The 15,936-nt window shown below is 36.1% G+C and overlaps 1 protein-coding gene across 1 annotated transcript in view; it reads left to right on the top strand.

The window, feature by feature from the left end:
- MIGA1 (mitoguardin 1) overlaps positions 1-14,442 on the top strand; it is a 34,595-nt gene extending 20,153 nt beyond the window's left edge. The window contains exons 8-16 of the mRNA XM_048945198.1: positions 3,624-3,724; positions 8,302-8,420; positions 8,602-8,674; positions 8,984-9,070; positions 9,196-9,294; positions 9,581-9,715; positions 10,996-11,049; positions 12,263-12,379; positions 12,741-14,442. Of these exons, the coding sequence (XP_048801155.1) occupies positions 3,624-3,724; positions 8,302-8,420; positions 8,602-8,674; positions 8,984-9,070; positions 9,196-9,294; positions 9,581-9,715; positions 10,996-11,049; positions 12,263-12,379; positions 12,741-12,959 (1,004 nt within the window). The 3' untranslated portion in view covers positions 12,960-14,442. The remainder of the gene's footprint in view (positions 1-3,623; positions 3,725-8,301; positions 8,421-8,601; positions 8,675-8,983; positions 9,071-9,195; positions 9,295-9,580; positions 9,716-10,995; positions 11,050-12,262; positions 12,380-12,740) is intronic.
- The last annotated feature ends 1,494 nt before the right edge of the window (positions 14,443-15,936 follow it).

The raw sequence follows: 15,936 nt of genomic DNA on the forward strand, positions 1-15,936 counted from the left end.
CTTTCCTTTTTTAGCTGCTGCATGCAAACTCACACCACTTTTCACTTGGGGTAATAGAGAAGATAACATGTATACACTTTTCAGAATTGAAAATGTTATCTGTAGGTGAATTCTTCTCAAATGAATGCTAAATAGCTGATTTCTGTGCAATTCCATCTCTAAGGTCAAATGCTATTTTGAGAGTTGAGGAATTTAATTTTTTGGTCTGTCGTGGCTTGGGAACCTACCAGAGACCAAACAAAGAAGAATCCCAGAGTAGTACATTATAGGTATGAGGTGGTTGGATTTTTTGTGTGTTTTTTATTCTTGTTTGTTTGTTTTGTGATGGTGGCTTTTTGGTTTGAGGTTTTCTTTTTTTAAAAATAATTAATTTTTTAAACACTATTATTTATTGTTATCATTACCTTTGTTTGCATAATCTTATAAAGCTGGGGTTAATTTCATAAGTTTTTGCCATACTCTGTGTTCTTAGAGTTTTGGAATCCCCTTAATCTAACTTTAGAGGCAGTTAGGTATTTTAAAGCACTACAGCTTAGAGTCTGTATGGCAATTACTGTCGTCAGTAACACATCTGAAATTCCATTTCATCCTCTTTACAAATATAAATGAACCCTAAATAACTCCCTAGCTTCTCAAATAAGTGAAGCATATTTGAAGCTCACAGAGTTGCTGGTATTCCTTTCTTTCAGCTACTAGTCTACGTAAGAACTTGGGATGACTGTACCAGCAGATGCAGCCACGTGTGGGTGGGTTCCTCTTGCAGCTGTTCATTCCAGGATTCTCATTGTGCTGCTGTCTCTTTTTTCATGTTCTTGTGTCTAAGAATGTTCTCCTGGTGCTTGTTTGGTATGTACTCCAGCTGCAATTGAATTTTCACACCACTGTTTTCACAATGGTGTGTTTTCTGTGCAGTGTGGGTTCCACTGAGCACCTGCAAGGCTAAGGTATCTTACAGTATTGGAGCTATGGTAGCCATCAGTAGCTGACCAGGACTGTTTGTTTTGGTTAAACGTGTATTTATATGGGCATATCACTTGTCCAAGTATCAGAATTATTTGCAAACTTTTCGGAATAAATATTTTGTCAGAGCCTGCAAATTTTGTGCCTTTTTGTTACAAAGATTTTTTGTATGTGTGTGGGATGGAAAATTATCCGTATTCAGCAAACATTTAAAAAGATTTTGGCTAGGTAAAAGTTTTAAACCCATATTAGGAAAATTGGAATTATGACTCCTTCAGCAAACGTAAATTATTTATATTCTGATTTTAAATAAAAAAGCCAAACAGCCTAATGTTACCACAGTGAGTTATACAGCCTTAGTTTAGAAAGTTAATTAGAAATGTTCACTAGAGTAAAAATTTTAGAGTAATTCTTATTTTTTTTTCTTTTACTCATCCTGTTTCCCCACTACTGCATCCTTCTGGTTAGGGTAACGAATCAGCTTGGAGTTAGATATGTTTTTGGTCATCTTCTTAGACTGACCCAAAACATATTTGATCAGGAATCGAATCCCTCACTGACATAGGCTATTTTCTTCCATTCTTCTAACCTGATGTGCATTACATTTCTGGCTACTGTGCCATATAAAGTTAGTATGAAACTTAACTGTAGCTGGGACTTGGATCTTGGATCTTCCCTATGCGGGTGGCAGAGACTTCATGGGATTGAGACTGGATTGACACATGAGACTGCTTGACAACTGCTCTTTGTGTACCTAACAGCCTGGGTCCTTATCTTAACATCTTGATTAAAGCCATGAGTAACATCATTAACAGTATCACAAGTGCATTACTCTCAGAGTTTGTAATTTATGTTGCTACTTATGAATAGAGCTGTTTACTTCTAATGAAGTAAGTGTTGCATGTTGCTTATAGACTGGAAATGTCAGGAAAACAGTATTTCTTTGGATTGCACTTGAACCAGGTGTTAGAGAGCTTTTCTAGTTATGAGATGTATAAACTCTTGTTTTAATTGCAAATTTATTATGGAGAACATCTTAGCCAAAATGAGAGGCTCAGTGGAAAAATCCATGGCCGGGCTGTACAGCCCTGTGTTTAAAAGTATTGTTGCAATTTCAGCAACTGCTAATGTGAAAGAGAAGTATTACAAAAGCATTTAATATTATCAGAGGGATATTAATGCAAGTTATGGGTAGAAATGAGGAGGAAACATCATTTTACCCATCTGCTCTTACCAGACAGCAGGCAAATGCTTTACAGACCACAGTTTGGTTTTCTGTTCCAGCTTTTCAGATTCCAGCATACAACTGACTCTCAATCAACTCGGATGCTGCTGTACTTTTCCTCTTTGTTTTGAGAGATTAGAAGAGGGACTAAACTGTTAAGGAGGATTTGAGAATCAAAGATATTCAAACGAAAGTTAGTGAAATTGCAATTACAAGTCGGAGTCTGCCTAACTCAGTGTAGTGCAGCAGCATCCAGTGAAGTCTTTGCCCAGACTTTTACCAATTTTTTGCCTTGGTGAATAGTCTCAAAGACAGATATTTACTGTTATGTACACTTTTTGACCTGTCATTCCAAGTCCATAGCAAATGGACTTTGGAATGAAACCATAACAACCACTGAAATAATAGTTAAGATACGTGAATTGTAGCACTTCAATTGATGAGTAAACCATTGCAGTAAGTTGGCATGAGGCCACTTGCGATGTAATAGCATTTTTTATAAAGTATTGCCATAGCAACAGATCTGGATGACATTGGGTAGCTGGTTGCTGTTGACTGCTGGAAATAAAACAGACTTTTAGCAGCACATGTGTAATGTCTGAAGGTAAAGTAACCCAAAATAAATGCCTGTGCTCTACTGAGAATGCAGCACGGGGCACATCAAGCCAAAGTCTGACTTACTGGCTCATGAATTTAATCCTTCAGTGAAAGTGTTTCTATATAGAAAACAAAGCCATGTATGCTAGCAAGATGTGCTGCAGTTGACATCTGGGAATAAAATAAAGGAAAACTGAGAGAAACTGTATTGCAGGTCATTTTAAGCATAAAGCATCAGTTATTTTCAAGGCAAGAGTTCTAATGCTGTAGGAAGTGCAGCTGGATATGATGTTGCAGTGGAAAAGAGGAAAAAGGGGATACAGTGAAGATTGAAAACTTCTGTGGCTCTGCTGGAAGGCCATCAAGTAGAAAATGGCATGAGAACTGGACAGTGAAACAAAATTTAAGTGAGGCTGAGGCCTGTTTTTTTATTAATAGCTTTTTTGTTTTAAATAGTACTTCCTGATACTAAAACACTGAGCCTTTGTTACACGATGCAGCCAAGTTAAGGATCCAGATCAATATAGCAAAGTAGAATATTTAGGTAGAAAGATCTTTGGAGGTTTATCAAAGAAAAAAACGAAACCCTCTGGAAAATTTTTTATCTCTTCCTTTTCGTGCAGATGATGTTTCTAAGTCCCCTTTAAAGACAGAAAAAAACGCACTCATACATGTATATTAGCAGGTCAAAGAAGTGTGTATTCTCATAGTTATACGATGTTGTGCTTTCCAAAAGAAGTACTACATGAAAACATATATGAAATATACTTAAAAAGCTTGAAGCTATTAAGCTATCAGAGAACTCTATTTATCTTTTCTTCTTTTTGAATTTCTTTTAAAGATAAAAATACAGACATTACTGTAAAGGATAACACGGATGATTTTTGCCTTCGCGATACATTAAGCATTGCATCAACGGACTCTTTTGTTTCCACAGCTGAGGTAAGACTCTTGAAGATAGATTCTTGAAAGATTAATGGATTTATTTGAATAGTGAAAAGAGTTTTGTTTTTTCTTTTCTTTTTTTTTTTTTTTCCAAATTACTGCAAGAAAAGGATTTTTCTCTTATGGAGAAAGAAAAAACAAGCAAACAATCCTTGTCTTGCTTACTTGTAACCAGATTCCTATTAGCTGGAGTAATGAAATTGGAATCAGTCTGCTTATTAACTGTTTTTTGGTGGATTTTTTTTTTTGGGGGGGGGGGGGGAGGAGGGGAGGAGGAAGAAAGAAGATGGTTATCTGGCAGTATGTTTTATAAGTCCTTCTAAAAAGTAGTTGCTTTTAAAAGTACCTCAGATTTTTGTGATTAGAGAGGCATAACCAATTGGAGGCTATCCTCTTTCCATGAATTGTGTTTTTCTATTTTCTTCTACTTTCTTAGATAATATGAATAGGTATGAAGCTGTCTTTGCCTTCTTTGGAGTCTTTTTTTTTTTTCTTCTTATAAGAAATTATTGGTGATTGGTAGGTATTGTTTCAGTATGCTGTATTCTTCATCTGATTTCCCATCATCTTCTCGGATAAGACTGCAAAGGATGCATAAAGAAATAATCTTTGGATAAGATGATATTGCCTGTTAGCTCCAATGTGCTACAGCTCCCTTGGAATATTTGGAAGAATTTAATGAATGGTGTTGAATGAGGAACATCTCACTTTATAGTCTCTCATGAGCTGAAGTGATTTTGAATAGCACTCTTCTCCAAATTACAGAGAAAGCAATTGGTCTCTGGGTATATTTGCACTAAATATTACTATCATATATTCACTATAAATAAGCTACTGAACTCAGTTGGAAAAAGAGAGAAAATTGCATACACATGCTTTGCCATTATTTTTGCAGGTATGCGAAGATCAGAACAATCCACTGTACTCATTTATGTTGCTTTACTTAACAGTAAAAAAATAGGATGCATCACTTTCAGGGAATGATAATCCAGAAGCTGAATTGTGTCAATATTTGCTAAAGAAACAATTGAGTTAAAATTTGCAACAGCCTTACACCTTTCTCTTCACTTATCCTGAAAACAGTCTCCACAATTTGATACCTCAAAGCCTCTTCCATCAACTCTTTGTTATCAGAAGAAAGTTATGACCAGGTTCCTTCCTTTTCAGCTGTTCTAGCCTTTACAAATAGAACATGCTCTTTGATGTCCTTTGTCAGATTTTACTGAAGGATTTTAAAAGATTTTCAGCTGCTAGGAGGAATTCTGAAGATTAGCAAAACCATGAATGATACTGTTCAAATTGGAACACCACCAAACTCCTGGATTAAATATGGGCTTCTGAGCTTGAGCTATAGAGCTGGTTGGCTCTGTAGTAGTAGCATACTGGGGCATTGTTGCATAGTAAAACGAAGTTGTAAATCAGTGCCAGCTATCTTCTCTCAGGAATATTTACCTCAATGTAAAATTTTGCTCATCCTGTGCAAGAAAATGTTTAAAATTAACACTGAAAATAACTGCTGCAATCACAAGGGATAACTACTGCTTCTCAGAGTATTTCAGCTAGTGATAGAGAACAGTGATCACTTAGAAGTAACTGGATTAGAACTGATACACCAGATTTTTCATTCTAGACATGATGGTGTCATACAGATTCATCTTGCTTATCAACTTCCCGCATATTATTCTTGCAGATGCAAAGAAGTGGAATGTTTCAGGTTAAGGGGCTGAGTTTCTTTCAGCTTTCAGTGTTTCTTTGGCAAATGGACATTTGTTCTTTCATCCTATGCTCCATGATTGCAGTTACAATTTTAGCAACCATCCCAAACTGCTTTTGCCAATAGAAATGCTTATCTGAAGTTCATAGACAGTAATAAGTGCATGTATATTTTTACCCTATTGGAATCATTAGTAATTTCACCTTCTGGAAAATTAAATAGTAGTGGAATATTTTCTGGTCACATCATGCCACAGGCTGTATTGACAGTTACTCATTTTCTTTCTGCATTGCATCCTGTCCAAAGTAGCAGTACTAAGTATTTTCTGTTTCTCTAATTTTAAAGACTGGAAGCTGTTTCCATGTTTTTGTGCTGGCACAAGTCAAATGTAGTTCACTGCCCTCAGTAGGAATACAAGCAAAGACATGGGGTATCCTAAACCAAGCCGCAGGTAGATATGATGCAAATTGATATGTATACTGCTTAGGAGGTTACAGGTATTGTGCTGCATCATATTAGGACAAAACACAGGAGGATAGTTTTCAGTAAAAGAAATGTACAAAACTGGAACAGTTGGCAAGGATTAAATCACATCCCCTTTTGATGAACACTTTAGGAGCAGTAGGGTATGCTAGAATTTTGTCTTGGCTATGACTGATACTCAAGAGGATCCTGAGGATCATGGCCTTGATGATTGCAGGTGTCCAGATTGGCACAATATATAGGTGCAAAAATCCTCATAAAGGTGCCATTCCCAATCCCAGCCAGACTTCTGTTCCAAAACACAGATAGGCCTCTCAGAAGCACTGCAGAAGGAACAGTAGGCATAACTATTTGCCTTAAGTTATTGATACTGTTTACTTACTGTGATAAATAATGGTGTTTTCATCCTTATTTGAGACTGCTCTCAGCTTGCATTTATGAGAGTTAGGATGCTTTTCATATTCTTGTGTTCTCACCTACTGTGTGATCAAAATAGCTGCCTCTTTTGGCAAGTATACAACAGTGTGTGTGCCAGAAAAAGGTCTCCACCTTCTCTTTTCTGGCTTCTTTTCCATTTTTCTTCTTTTCCTTTCTCCCTGACAGTGAATTTCATTGCTGCCTCTGTGTTGTTGGTACACTTGTGTTTATGATGTCTTACTTCCTTATGTTGATTACAACTGAATTTGTAGTTCTGTTAGAAAATAAACTTTGCTTTATTTGTGGAAATGTTAGCTCAGCCCAGAGCTTAGGAAATTTTTAAGACTTGTGAGAAAATCCTTAGCTGTCCTTTCCTGTCTGCTCCCCACATAATTATTTTACAAAGATTGTCTTCTTTGCTTCAAATCTGTTAAAAACAAAGTAGTGCAGGAAGCAACAGGCTTTGATAACAGGGAAAGAATACCAGTTTCTATAGGTCTGAACCTATTTATAAATGGCACAGCAGCCTTCAGAATGTCTAAGACAGAATTTTAGATCCAAAACATGCTCCAGAAGTGCTCTGACACTGAAAAGTAGTGTTGCCTTTTTCCTGCTTTCCCAACAGAAGTTTTATTTCTTTCCTAAAATAGAGAATTCTGGAGGGAATGGTGTTAGCAAATAATAGCAATGTACATTCTATAGCATTTATTAATGAGTTTTCCTTTTCCATTACAAAGATTCAAGATGTGCCTTCCTATTTTCTGACTGACTTCAGAATTGTGCCTATTCTTGCTATTCTGATCTTCTCAGGATTCATCATTCTTATCCTGGTCACTCCTCATATGTTCATTTAGTCCACCCGATGTCATATGGATTACTGCTTTATCTCAGAACATGTCTTGCAGTCTAGCATGCTCTCCATGAAAAACCGTGAGGAGCTGTTTAACAACTTCATAAAACACGTGGAGAAAGGGAGGGAAGAATTAATATATAAAAGAAAAATCTTTTTAAAGATGCAGATAGCCAGAGAAATAATTCATTCATCTTTTTAATACAGGATAAGCATCATTTCTCAGAATACAAGGAAAGCTGACTGCAAAAAAGTGACCTTTTTATTACAGGAAGCAGGCAAGAATTCCTAAAAGGGCCAGCACTGCGTATTTTTGGTACTTTCATGTAGGTGGTCATTTCGGTAGTCAAAAAGATTTTTCTGCACAGCTGAGAAATTTTTCTATTTATTAAGAAACAACTTGTGGTTGGCAAACAAAAGCACTGAGTCTGTTTGTATTTCTTAACCGCTCTGGTCCGAGTTTAAAAGCCATTGCAGGTTCTGGGGTTTGATATTTTACATTTGTTTCATCAACTCATCACTAATACGTACAGCCTTAAAGCCAAACTGTCTGTAGAAAACAGGTTTGTGTCTGAGCACCATGCAACATACATTGAGCAACGTACATTGTGAACTCCAGAAGCTGTTGTGCAGCACAGAGCATCGAGACACAAGCTGTCATTGTGGGCTTTAGAGTTTTGAAGACATATTGACGAGGGAAACAAGAACAGCTGTGGGAGAAAGTTATCACTTCCACTTTCCTGAAGATATTCATAATGTAATTATTCTGTGTTTTCAGTGTCTTTACAACTTTCTTAGTTTGCTTTCTTTGAACCGCATGGAGACTCATCAGATCTAACTAGTGAAAATCAGAGCAGGTGCAAGTTTATGAATTAAACTTTTACAAATCAAAACCTGAAGCTGTAGATTTCAGATTTTAAAAGGCATGAAATTACAGCCCTATTAATAGCACAGTGCCCCACTTTGCTTTACGAACTCAGTGTTGCCCCCTCTTTTCTTATGTTATTTTTTTTTTAAAGCAGCTACAGAAAAGGATACAACTTTATTTGAAGATCAGGAAAACTTTGGCAAGTTCTTTAAATGAATGTTACTTTTTTTTTCCCCCCCCAGCTTACGGAGCATAGAGAAGTTCGTAATACCTATGGGCTAGATTCCCTTTGCCATTGCCCACTGTATGAAGAAGCAATGCACTTAGCAGAAGAAGGCAAAGTTTATTCACGAGTATTAAGGTATTAATGTATTGATTTGTCTACTTAACAATCTGCAAGAAAAGAAAACAATATAGTTAAATATTCTGTGCAGAATACAGGATTCTCATACAGGGTATTTTGTAGTTGAATTTTCTTGTGCTTCTTTATTTGATGGTTTTGATTATTATTATTATTTTTTTATTATTATTATTTTTCATAGGACTGAAATGTTTGAATGTCTTGGGGACAGCGACTTCCTTGCTAAGCTTCATTGTATTCGACAAGCTTTCCAGGTAAGCAGAAAGCAAAGTCATCTGCCTTCTTAAACCTAAGGCACATGACATGGAAGTGCCACTATCTGTGCAGTACTCATGCAAATGTTTTAATAACATATCCCATAATTAAGCATATTCTTAATTATTGCTATAATTTCTACATTTCTGTAATTCTAAAATGGGGCATCCCAATCTTATGATGAACAAAATTTGGAATATTTGCACCAAAGACTGAAGAAAACTTTATTAAATTTGATCGAAATAATTAAAGATCACTTGCTATAATCTGTGAATGAATATGTCCATGTTTTCTAAAACCTTTTCTAGATAATTCTTTCAGAAACAGCAAACAGAATATTTCTTGCTGAAAGTGGAAGAAAAATTTTATCTGCCCTAATTGTGAGAGCACGAAAGGTAAAAGCCTTTTTTTTGACTGATGTTTCACTGCTAAAGTAACTTCTACCATAATTCATTTTATAATGTAAATAAACCATCTCTTGTGTTAGGTTTGCTTGACATTCTTTGCTTTTACTTTGCAGAATCCAAAGAAATTTGAAGATGTCTTTGATGAAATGATATATTTCTTGGAACAAACGGATCACTGGGATAATACTGAAATGGAACTTGCTGCTAGAGGAGTGAGTGTGACTTTCTGAAGTGTTTTTACCCTCAATTATGCCAACTGTAGCAGCCAAAAATAATTCTTTTCAGTTCAGAATTGTGGGAAAGTCAACTCTGTCATGCCTAACAATCCTGACTTAGAGAAATGGCATCCACCAGTGTACTTTAGTACCAGAAAGCATTTACATTTTGTTCTGCTTCTCTTTACATCTGTATGTTAAAACAGTTAGAATATGATGCATGTTGAATTCCACTGCTGAAAGCGAAACTAAGTTACTTAGACCATGTTCTGGTTTAATATAGGTAAAAAACTTGAATTTTTATGATGTTGTTCTGGACTTCATATTGATGGATTCATTTGAAGATTTAGAAAATCCACCAATATCTATACAGAATGTAGTAAACAACCGCTGGCTGAATTCCTCTTTTAAAGAAACAGTAAGTATTTGTTATTTTCATAATCCTGGTATTGTGGTATATCAGTATAAGTAGATGCTATGGTGAATATAACATCGGTGTGAGCATTCTGATATAAAATTCTGTATATCCTGAAATTATTCTTCTGGTGATCTGTGCTTTATGTTATTAGAGTGGATTCTCAAGAATGAGAATAAATCCATCAGCTCCATAATAAAGACTATGTATATCATCTTGATAAAAGCATTTAATTTTGAAATAAAGAATCTATGTGCTCCTTCAGTGTAAAGACTAATTCAGCTTCCACTACAATTATATGTACTGAATGTATACCTGAAGTATCTTCAGCAGAAAAAAAAAAATGTTTTATCACTATCTTTTTTTTTGTAATCATAGTTTAAAAGCTACCACTCTGCCAAAAATATGTCAGATGGTTGAGTATATTGGGGAAAATACTTTAGCCTGACCTGCAAAAATATGTTTGTTCTAAGTAAAATTTTACAAGGGAATTTTCTGTTAGCCCCATCTTAGATATTAGATCCAGATTTTGGTACATAAACCAGAGTGCTAGCAGTAAGGCATGAACATCCAGGTACAAGTAAATGAACACAATGCCATCCCACACACACACATATTGTAAGTATGCAATAACAGCATTTTGAGAATAGTGAATTATCTTCAAGTACGCATGGAGAATCAGATGGGGATAGAATTCTGTTAGAAGCTATGAGGGGGGAAAAAGAGGAGTTCTGATATGGGTATATTGTATTATACACAGCCATATTTGGACAAAACTACTTCGCTGAATCTGAAGCTATTGCAGGAATGTTTTTGCTAAAAGTAAAAAGGACATTACGATGTGTTCACATGCTATTTAGTATCTAAAATAGCTGCTGATGTCTGAGCACACTTTCTGGTATATAATGGACTGACCCTCAGTTAAACTGAGTAGATGTTGCTAACTGTTTGACTGTATAAAAAAAAAAAAACAAAAAACAAAAAACAGTCAGGAGTGCCAAATCACATTTTAATTAATCTAAGGAAAGTGTAACAAAGCAAGATTTCAAAATATGAACAAATATGAACACTTTGTAAAATCAGTTGTTGGCATCAGCTGATATTTTATACTTGAAAATTTCGTGTTCTCACAAAATTGAAACTAGAAGGACATTTAGAAATATAACATCTGCACATCAGTGCTTTTTAGATGAAAATTTTTATAATTGTTGTTTTATAATGTTTTATAATGGTAATGGACACTTTAAATTTTTTATTTTTATTTTTTATTTTTTTACATCTAGGCTGTGGCTTCGAGCTGTTGGTCAGTACTGAAGCAGAAAAGACAGCAAATGAAGGTAAGTTGCTTTGCAAATTATATGTACCAAAGCTACTCCAAAGAACACGAAGTTCTGCCTTGTTTTGGAAAAAATAATTACAGATCAACCCTTACTCCTGTAGACATATTAGTTTCAACAAGTCTGTCGTTTGAAGAAGTTTAGCTTGTGGGGTTTTGATACGAGTTTTTTTAGCAAAAAGTCTTACCTGAAAAATTCTCAAACCAGTTTAGGCCAAAAAAGAGTTGAGAGTAGAATCTGTGATTTCTGGGTCCACACGTGTGTTTCAGATTTTTGCAGACCAAGGTCACTAATTAGGGACATTCTCAACCCTGTGTCCCTGCACCGTCTCCAAAGCTAACTGTAAGTCAGTCCCATTTCTTTACTTACCTGAAGTTGCCCTCAAGGACTGCTGGATCTGTGCTGCAGCCTCCCTCAGCCTTTGGCATCCTGGCTTTCATGGAACAAACTGCAGATTGTGAAGCAGTACTCCTCTGTGACAGCAGCTCCACTTTTTGTTTGCTTTTAGGGGTTTTTATGAGACCTGAAGGCAAATGCCTCCATCTCTAATATTCCGTTCATAAGCGAAGTTGAGCTTTTCTGCTGGACAGCCGTAGCCATTGGAAGTGATTTTGCATACTGCAGCTGAGGAAGCCCAACTTTAGTGATTCCAAACTGCGTGCCTGAACAAAAAGGATGGAAAAGAAAATCAGGAAACAATTAAACTGTTGTATTTGAGCGTCTGTAGAGGAAGAGCCTAATATTAGCAAAGCTTTTAACATTGTGGAGAAGGGGATAACTGGGTATTTAGATCTGTACTTGATTCCTACTTTCCAATAGCAGAAGTTAACTTTTAGAATGGAATTGTAAGGAGGCGTTTTAATTTCTAGACGGCTTCAAATGCAATTTCTTACTTTTTACAAGATTCAGCCAGGATCTCAAACAGGAGTAACTGAATAAAGTTATCTGATCTGTCAGGTGGGAGAATCGGAGTAGGTTGGTCGTGAACTTATTTGCCTTATTCCTAATAATGCAAAGTACCAGAGAAGTTTAAAACAAACAAGCTTACAAACAAAACCAACACCACTTTTCTAAAACAAGAGTTGCTTGGTAAAGTTACCAGGTTGCCACAACTCTGCAGTGGTGGGTTTTTTAGGCTTTTTTAAACACAGTTTTATGTAATAAGGTTTTATTTTAAATGTACTGTGTAACTCTCCAATTTTTACATCCCCAGGTACCTGATGGATTTTTTGCTCATTTCTATGCTATATGTGAACATATCAGCCCTGTTTTGGCATGGGGTTTTTTGGGTCCTAGAAATTCCCTTTATGACTTATGCTGCTTCTTCAAGGTTTGTTCCTTCTTCTTCATTACCACTTATCTTAATTAAAAAAAAAAAAAATCCTGTGGAAGAAAAGAAATGAGGATCTTGCTTACAGGCACACATTTGTATTTTCCTAAAATTAAAGCAAACAGTAAAAATGGTGGAAATATTTACTATCATATTGACTAAGCTTTTTAGGCCTAGAACTGTTCTATGAAGTATATTTTAGTGCACTTATATCTCTGCACTGGAAGAATACATAAATGGATGGTTTTGTGAAATGTGTGCAAGAAATAGGCAACATTGCATGCTTTTTCCTTTTTCTTCTTGTAAATAAACACACATTTTTCCTTTCCCCGCCCCCCCCCCCCCCCCCCCCCCCAACTAGGATCAAGTGCTTTTCTTCCTCAAAGACATCTTTGACTTTGAGAAGGTGCGATACTCAACTATGGAGAGTTTGGCTGAAGACCTCATGCAATTATTAATCCGACGCACTGAACTTTTGATGGCCTATCTTGGAGCAGATTCATTGAAACATGCCAGTGCTTGTGTAAGTGGTCATGGGCATGTGATGACCAGTGGGCTCTTAGAAGCAAAGGCTCAGTAAGCTTAAAACCCATGAGATATGAGATGGAGTGCACTTTGATATGCTCCTTCCCACCTTTCTTTCCCACCCCAAAGCTTTCATTGCTGTTAATGAGCAAACATCTGACAATGTACCATGTTGCTAAGTAAGGAAAAGGACTCAGGGAGGATACACATCTACAAAAAGAACTGGTGAGCATACTGTTGTATATATCTAAATTAAATGTGCAGCTCAGCTGACATCATGTTTATATTTAATGTATCCCAAAGCTTTTTTTCTGTAATATTTTGGTAAAGTTTATTTATGAAATACTGTACTTTTGCCACAGATAATTTGTAAGTGGAGCTGATGGATGTGTCTCATGTAAAGGCCTATAGTACAAAATGTTCACTACAGAGTCTCAAAGTCATGATGTGTCTAGGCCAAGGAGGTGTTTCAGTGGGGGTATATGCAGTTATACAGTCTCTGGTTCATGTGACACATGCAATAAAGGAATCACAGTCACAAAACTGAACATGTTGCCACTGCCCTGAAGTTACATTTGTGTGGATGTAAGCAGTCGTTTTGTACTACAGTATAAGAGTGATGCAGGCACTATTTGGGCAGTAATGACTTCCAGTATGCATTTTTTTTTGCTTTATTTTTTGCACAAAATCTAATAATCATGGAGGTGTTTGAATGAGACCACTTTTTATATCCAAACAGCTATGCTAGTTTCACCAATATTTTTTTTCTTTTTTAAAACTGCAAAGACTTTAAATGGTGGTGATGGATACAATTCTTAGTTCTTATGTAGCATTTCAAAATACGTTTTTAAATCATGATAATTTTTTAATCGTGAAACAGAATCGAGGGCAGTGTTTTGTAATTAAAAGCATTTACGTCTTCCTGCCTTCCTTGTAAGGAGGTCAATTATCTATGTGGGAGGAAATGTGGTGATTTTTGGCCATAAAGGTTAACATGCAAAAGCGTGGTGGCTCAGGATATGGAAACCTTAACATTGGTTAGGAGGCAATACAGTAATGAGGCATGAGAAAACTTGCAGCAACATTTTGACTGTGTTAAAGCTGATAATGATCTATAATCTTGAATTCCTTTGAACTGAAACAGTGTTTTCTAGTTAGCTTTTAAACTACGTTGATGTATTCTTGGCCACACAAAGCCAGCCTACAAGAATTCAGCCTGTGTTAAGTAAGTAATGAGACTAATTATAGACTAATTCTAAACATTCAGATATTCAGGAGCATGTTGTTGTGATGTAACATATGGAAGCAAACTTTGATTAGAAACATTTCAACTGCTGTTGCACAAATAACCCAAACTGATGGTACTTGAAGATGAGGGCCAGTGTCTTTCCATAGGTTTTACTGAAGCCAACTTTTTGTCGTGTTCATTTGATAAAGATGATGAAAAAGTATCATATGACTTGTGTGAAATGCCAACTGATTATATTAAAAAAACAAAAAACAAAAAACAAAAAATACAAAAAAAAAAACACCCAAAACTATAATTCTATGTGTAATAAAATAAAAGTTCCAAATGCTACTGTTGCACTGTTTCCACCATTCAGGTTGCTGAACTTGGTACTCTGCTGTACTTCTCTTTCTCAGTTGATAATATCTGCAATACCAGAATGTGAAGTTTGTGTCACCTTTCTCATTTATCTTAAGCATACTTATCTCCTCTCATTGTAGCGCTCAAAAATTCCTGTCTGATGACAGCTTTCTGCAGTCTGTCAGTGGGATTATATTGAACTATAAGGTGTCAAACTGGATTCAGAATCAGTAAGAGAGTAAATGGCATATTTCACACCAAATATACCACTTGGGCACTTGGTGTGTCACAGGAAGCTTAGTTTGTCTGGTCCAATAAAATGTTGAGAAAATGATACCTTAGCATTCATCACAGAAAAGCAGAAATGCACATTTTTACAAAAGTAAATTCCTGAGTGAGCAGTTCTTGTATTTATAAAATACTCCAGAAGAGAGTACGACCCAAATGTTATTCAACAGCGCTGATATGAGGCTGTTTCCAAAGGATTTAATTCTGTGGTCTTCTGTCAGAAATGAAAGAATTTAAAACAAAAACCAATATGCTATGCCAAAATATTTAGAAAGTGGTTAAGTACCTGATATTTTTGGTTCAACAAATGCATCCCTTTAGGTCAGGAATGCTTCCATGACATCACAGAGCTCTCAGAAGTCTGTAGAATCAGGTCAGAAATGAGGCTGATGCTTCCCATCCGGAGTAGGAGTTACAGCATCTGGTTGCAGAGAGGTATCAACAATAGATGTTTCTTTTAGACTTTGGCTTCTATTTATGTGAACTTTCTGGAAAAAAAAAAAAAAAAAGAAGAGAGAAAAGAAAAGAAAAGAAAATGAAATGAAGGAAGAAAGAAATAGGTAAGGAGAGAGAGAAGAAGGGAGGAAGGGGGAAAAAAAGGGGAGCAGAGAAAGGTGCATGTGCAGATACCTTTGGGACCTTTTGGACCTCAAAAGCATTTGCATGTTCTGCCCTTCCTAGCTCCAAAAGCAGAGCTGTGAATTGAAGTGGGAGGGAGCTGCCTTCTTGCCGAGGTTTATACAACTGAGCTCGAGGGGACATAAGGAGTATCTGTTGATAACTGCCACACAACTGAAGAATTCCAAGTCTGCCACCTTTGAAAACTCAAATGCCAGAGCTGCACCAAAGCAGTGATGGTATGATGTGGCTTTACTGAATTCATACCTAAGAAGTAAGAATTTAGTTCATAACCTCTTTTCAAATAGTTCTGAATGCTACTTTCTGTGCTAATAAGAGCAAGCTAAATTTAAAAGCTGTCCTGTTCTGTCGTAACTGAAGCTAAGATCAGAAATGTTGAATGTGTAAGGACCATAGAAGAATCGAGTATTTACATCATTTGCAATTTTGTTGTTATAATTATCTCACTTCACATGCATTCTTAATGGTTATTATACTTGTCTTTTGTAGTCTTTAGTTTCTGTCAAGCTAAATGTGT

This window comes from Lagopus muta, chromosome 5 (assembly GCF_023343835.1).
Source record: "Lagopus muta isolate bLagMut1 chromosome 5, bLagMut1 primary, whole genome shotgun sequence".
NCBI classification, from domain to species: domain Eukaryota; kingdom Metazoa; phylum Chordata; class Aves; order Galliformes; family Phasianidae; genus Lagopus; species Lagopus muta.